The sequence below is a fragment of the Coregonus clupeaformis genome, chromosome 6 (assembly GCF_020615455.1).
Source record: "Coregonus clupeaformis isolate EN_2021a chromosome 6, ASM2061545v1, whole genome shotgun sequence".
In the NCBI taxonomy this organism is placed as follows: Eukaryota; Metazoa; Chordata; class Actinopteri; order Salmoniformes; family Salmonidae; genus Coregonus; species Coregonus clupeaformis.
The window spans coordinates 3,474,074-3,480,486 of record NC_059197.1 but is presented as its reverse complement, the minus strand read 5'-3'; the positions used below and the strand labels follow the sequence as shown (position 1 = coordinate 3,480,486).

General features: G+C 41.4%; 1 protein-coding gene across 9 annotated transcripts in view; it reads right to left on the bottom strand.

Moving 5' to 3' along the window:
• Nucleotides 1–3,343: 3,343 nt before the first annotated feature.
• Nucleotides 3,344–6,413, bottom strand: part of LOC121567330 (dedicator of cytokinesis protein 10) — a 181,547-nt gene continuing 178,477 nt past the window's right edge. For all 9 annotated transcript variants that reach the window (XM_045217328.1, XM_045217330.1, XM_045217318.1 and 6 more), the window contains 3 exons: nt 5,646–5,746; nt 5,203–5,341; nt 3,344–4,478 (listed from right to left, as the gene is read on the bottom strand). In XM_045217328.1, coding sequence (XP_045073263.1) covers nt 4,431–4,478; nt 5,203–5,341; nt 5,646–5,746 — 288 coding nt within the window. In that variant the 3' untranslated portion in view covers nt 3,344–4,430. The remainder of the gene's footprint in view (nt 4,479–5,202; nt 5,342–5,645; nt 5,747–6,413) is intronic.

The following is a 6,413-nucleotide window of genomic DNA, read 5'->3' as shown; positions in this document are numbered from 1 at the left end:
TTGCTTTTGCGCAGCTACTTATCCTGAGGTCCAGCAAAATTAAGGCAGTTATATACCATTTTAAAAACATTACAATACATTTCACAACAGATTTCACAACACATTAAGTGTGTGCCCTTAGGTCACTATTCTACTACCACATATCTACAACACAAAATCAATGTGTACGTGTGTATATAGTGCGTACAGTGAGGGAAAAAAGTATTTGATCCCCTGCTGATTTTGTAAGTTTGCCCACTGACAAAGTCATGATCAGTCTATAATTTTAATGGTAGGTTTATTTGAACAGTGAGAGACAGAATAACAACAAAGGTGAGATCTTGCATGGAGCCCCAGGCCGAGGGAGATTGACAGTTCTTTTGTGTTTCTTCCATTTGCGAATAATCGCACCAACTGTTGTCACCTTCTCACCAAGCTGCTTGGCGATGGTCTTGCCCATTCCAGCCTTGTGTAGGTCTACAATCTTGTCCCTGACATCCTTGGAGAGCTCTTTGGTCTTGGCCATGGTGGAGAGTTTGGAATCTGATTGATTGATTGCTTCTGTGGACAGGTGTCTTTTATACAGGTAACAAACTGAGATTAGGAGCACTCCCTTTAAGAGTGTGCTCCTAATCTCAGTTCGTTACTTGTATAAAAGACACCTGGGAGCCAGAAATCTTTCTGATTGAGAGGGGGTCAAATAATAATTTCCCTCATTAAAATGCAAATCAATTTATAACATTTTTGACATGCGTTTTTCTGGATTTTTTTGTTGTTATTCTGTCTCTCACTGTTCAAATAAACCTACCATTAAAAGTATAGACTGATAATTTCTTTGTCAGTGGGCAAACGTACAAAATCAGCAGGAGATCAAATACTTTTTTCCCTCACTGTATGTTATCATTTGTGCGTGTATGAATGTGTCTGTGCCTGTGTGTGTGTCTCTTCACGGTCCCTGCTGTTCCATAAGGTGTATTTTTATCTGTTTTTTTAAATAAGATTTTACTGCTTGCATGAGTTACTTGATGTCGAATATAGTTCTATGTAGTACTGTGTGCCTCCCATAGTCTGTTCTGGACTTGGGGACTTTGAACAGATTTCTGGTGGCATGTCTTGTGGGGTATGCATGGGTGTCTGAGCTGTGTGCTAGTAGTTTAAAAAGACAGCTCGGTGCATTCAACATGTCAATACTTCTCACAAAAACAAGTAGTGATTAAGTCAATCTCTCCTCTACTTTGAGCCAGGAGAGATTGACATGCATATTATTAATGTTAGCTCTCCGTGTACATTTAAGGACCAGCCGTACTGCCCTGTTCTGGGCCAATTGTAATTTTCCCGTCCCTCTTTGTGGCACCTGACCACACGACTGGACAGAAGTCCAGGTGCGACAAAACTAGGTCCTGTAGGACCTGCCTTGTTGATAGCGTTGTTAAGAAGACAGAGCTGCGCTTTATTATGGACAGACCTCTCCCCATCTTAGCTACTGTTGCATCAAGGTTACTCCAAGCAGTTTAGTCTCCTCAACTTGCTAAATTTCCACATTATTCATTACAATATTTAGTTGAGGTTTAGGGTTTAGTGAATGATTTGTCCCAAATACAATGCTTTTAGTTTGTAAAAAATATGTAGGACTAACTTATTTCTTGCCACCCATTCTGAAACCGACTGCAGCTTTTTGTTAAGTGTTGCAGTGATTTCACTTGCTGTGGTAGCTGATGTACATAGACACACAGGCTTTACTCTGAGTCAGTGGCAGGTCATTAGTAAAGATTGAAAAAAGTAAGGGGCCTAGACAGCTTCCCTGGGGAATGCCTGTCTACCTGGATTATGTTGGAGAGGCTTCCATTAAAGAACACCCTCTGTTTTCTGTTAGACATGTAACTCTCGATCCACAATACAGCAGGGGATGTAAAGCCATAACACATACGTTTTTCCAGCAGCAGATTATGATCGTTAATGTCAAAAGCCGCACTGAAGTCTAACAAATCAGCTCCCACAATCTTTTTATTGTCAATTTCTCTCAGCCAATCATCAGTCATTTGTGTAAGTGCCATACATGTTAAATGCCCTTCCCTATAAGCGTGCTGAAAATCTGTTGTTAATTAGTTTACTGTGAAATAGCATTGTATCTGGTAAAACATTTCCCCCCAAAAAAAGTTTACTAAAGGGTTGGTAACAGGCTGATTGGTTGGCTGTTTGAGCCAGTAAAGGGTGCTTTGCTATTCTTGGGTAGCGGAATTACTTTTGCTTCCCTCCAGACCTAAGGTCACACACTTTCCTGTAGGCTTAGATTGAAGAGATGGCAAATAGGAGTGGCAATATCGTCCGCTATATTCCTCAGTAATTTTCCATCCAAGTTGTCAGACCCAGGTGGCTTGTCATTGTTGACAGACAACAATCATTTTTTCTCCTCTTTCACACTCACTTTCCGGAATTCTAAATTATAATGCGTGTATTTCATAATTTGGTCAGTTATGTATGGATGTGTAGGTTTAGAATTTGTTGTTCGTATGTCATGCCTAAATTTGCTAATCTTGCCAATGAAAAAATCATTAAAGTAGTTGGCAATATCAGTTTGGTTTTGTGATGAATTAGCCATCTTATTCAATGAATGATGGAGCCAAGTTTGCCTTTTTGGCCAAAATGTCATTTAAGCTTTTTACTATAATTCTTTATATCATTTATCTTTGTTTCATATTACAGTTTATTCTTCTTTTTGTTCAGTTTAGTGACATGATTTCTAAATTTACAGGAGGTTTGGCAATCGGTGTGTAGCCAGACTTATTACATTAAATTGGTCTTATACCCGTGAATTAACACTGTAATTACTCTAGTAACATTGTATTCTCACATTTACATAGTAACTTCAGTAATTGCATTGTATTGGAGTTCAACTGTTATTACACAAGGGGAATAAGGAACAGTCCCTATGTATGTACAGTATGTAGTCCCTATGTATGTATGTATGTATAGTCTCCTGAGTGGCGCAGTGGTCTAAGGCACTGCATCGCAGTGCTAGCTGTGCCACTAGAGATCCTGGTTCGAATCCAGGCTCTGTCGCAGCCGGCCGCGACCGGGAGACTCATGGGCGGCGCACAATTGGCCCAGCGTCGTCCAGGGTAGGGGAGGGAATGGCCGGTAGGGATGTAGCTCAGTTGATAGAGCATGGCGTTTGCAACGCCAGGGTTGTGGGTTCGATTCCCACGGGGGGGCAGTATAAAAAAATATGTATTCACTAACTGTAAGTCGCTCTGGATAAGAGCGTCTGCTAAATGACTAAAATGTAACTGTAAATGTATGTACCGGTATGTAAAGAAAAATACTTCTAGAGAGAAATGTGCACTTACCCTGTGGTTTATGGACGTTAACACATTTTATTTAAATGTTATACATAAAACTTTAGTTTGTTCATTCTTTTTTTTATTTAGCCAAACAAAAAATCATATATTTTTTAAATATTAATTCTTATTTACAATTTAAAACAGTACAGCAAATAATAATAACAACATTATCAATCATAAAAATGTTATAAAACAAACTTTCCATTTGAAAATCTGTGAGCTGGGAATTCCAGAATGTTAGGATACAAAGTAGCTATGCGGAGTTGCTCTACATTCAAACAGGAACTAGAGGTGTGTTCAATCAAACAATAATTAGGCTACATGTCAATCTGTTCAGCAGGACACAACGTTGTGGAACATTCTGACAGAAAGAAATGATGTGGAACAAACATGTCTCTCTGCCTTATAGAAGAAGGAATCATGTTGGCTGTATTCATGGTATTTCTATCTGCAACATTCAACAATGTTTGGCTACTGAACGTGACCCTAATTTCCTTTATAGAATTCCTTGAACTGTCATTTTACAATACCTTTTGGAATTGCTAACCACACAGGTGGCAAACATTTGCAGCATAAAGATAACCAAAGGAATATGGACAAATTATGATCAACATTGTTGTGACCAGAATTACAACCAAACGTTTGCTCTGTTGAACGCACCTCGAGCTCATTAAGGTCACCATTTTCTAAAGGGACAGGGCTGGGGAGAGAAGGTGTGTGTTGTCTGTGTGTGTGTGTGTGTGTGTGTGTGTACAGAGTAAGGAGATGAGACGGTTGGCAGGGGAGTGAAAACATGGATTGAGCCTTAAAAACAAAACAAAGTAATGGTACAGCAGCCTGGTCTACTGGACATCATCATCATCACCAGGACTGCAGGTTACCGGGACGCCAGACTACCACAACTCCAGACTACCAAGAACAAGTCTACAGACTTCTGGACTTCCACATTCACTTCCCTTTTTTCTAGTTCCCATAAAGTCACAGTTCCAGTCCCCCGCTCCTTCCTGTATAATTCCTGGCAGGAGGAAGAACGACGTCTGTCACCAGGAGCCATTTTGGGGAAACATGTCTTCCTGGGCACTGACAGATTCCAGCATGCCTATTGGCTGCTCAGAAGGCGCTGTGTCGTTCTGTTCCTGGTGGTCTTGCGTGAGGGATCTTGGCATAGAGGAGAGACATAGATAGTAAATTGATGTTTCAAATCATACATTTGATGAATGTATGACGCGATCACACACGCACGAACGCACACACACACAAATATATATGCTGAGAGGTTAGTATAATGCACAGCACAGTGCCACTTGCTCCATAATGACAGGGCCGGATACATGGTAAAGTGTGGGGGGTTCTGTGACATACCAGTCTTAGAAACGATAGTGAGGGAGATGTTAGAGAGAGAGGAACAGAAACTGAATGAGGGGATGTGTCTATGCAGCTGAGATCCAATGAAAGAGAACAACACAAAGAGATGAGACCAAGAGACAAAACTCTGGTTAGTCCAGCAAAATCTCATCCGTAAAAATAAATAATGAAACAATGATATCAGAGCAAGTAATGACGGATTAAGAGTGATGATGTGAAAAAGAAATGTACCACACGAAAGTGAACAAAAACATTGTTAAGAAGAGTGTGAAGGTTAGTACTGTAAGTAGCTAGCCTTATGGTCGAACAGCCCATTGGCCATATGTATCAAGCTTCTCACAATAGGGGTGCTGATATAGGGACAGTTTTTCCTTTAACATCACAATGAATAAGATGACATGGACGGGGTGTGGGGAGCTGATCCTAGATCAGCACTCCTGTTCTGAGACATTTGATGCATACAGCCTCAGTTCTCTAAAGAAACAGCAGTTTCTATGTTTCGGGGCGGTGTTCAGACCTGCTCGTTCATGACGGTGGAGAGCTCGGTGAGCATGTCCCTGTAGTGGGCCCTCATCTCCTCCTGGTACTCCAGCTGGTCCTCCTTGATCAGCCGCTCATTGACGTCCAGCGCCTGGCCGCACGCCTCCGCAAACTTCCTGCAGGGCCAGACAGAGAGTGTTAGGGCACTATAAGGGCCAAGAGTTTTCCCTGTCCTGACCATGTGATCTGATCTGGAAAAACTCTGGGTTCTAGTTATCTTGATCTGAATTTACCCCAATCCTTTTGTGTGTGGCGCAGTTGGTAAGAGTGTGGTTCTAGCAACGCCAAGGTTGTGGATCCAATTCCCACAGGGGTCACATACACATACTAAACACATACTTTTTGGATAAATGTATCTGCTAAGTGGTGCATAAAGGTATTTTCTTTGATCCAAGTCATGAGAAGTGTTGTGAAGAATACCTGAAAATCTCCTTGAGCAATTTGACTTGGTTGTCAGGGTACTTCTTGGCATTTTTCTCTTCCAGGAAGGCCCGGGCATAGGCCATGGGCCCTGCATTCACCTGTAAGGTAAGTTCATGGTTATTCACCTGTACCATTTTCAACAGACACCGCAGTATGAAGAAATGAGTACTGAGGGTAATGCTAATAATGCAAGAGGCTAATGCTAGTGATGCAAGAGGCTAATGCTAAAGATGCAAGACGCTGATGCTAATAGTGATGCTAGAGGCTAATTCCGTGGTTGCCATGGCGCCATGAGGTCACTTAGGCAGAGAGCTCCAGTACATTTAGTAAATATTTGTATATAATTAATACATTTACCTGCAAAAAAATGAACAATTAATATACCCAATTAACATAATCAGAATCCACCACAGACTTTTAAAACTGAAGCTGGCAAGTCATTTGTTTGTTTTCTTAGCTAGCTAATGTCAGCTAGCTAGCTGGCAATTGTTTTGATTCGAAGGCCAGCCATGTGTCCGGAGGTTGAGGATGGAGAGAAGCCCGAAAGCAAGACGGCTGAGGTATGCATTGATGAGGATCCTAAGGAGGACTAAGTTACAAGGCTACTCTTGAATTATTATTGAAATGTGGTGTGCTTTCAGGCGCCACGTAACTGACATATTAGCTACACCCAAGTGGGTGCTTCATTTTGGTAGTAGTAAAGGACTAGATAGCTAGCTACACCAACTACGGAGTCCTACGGAGTCCATGAACAGCAGTGGCTGA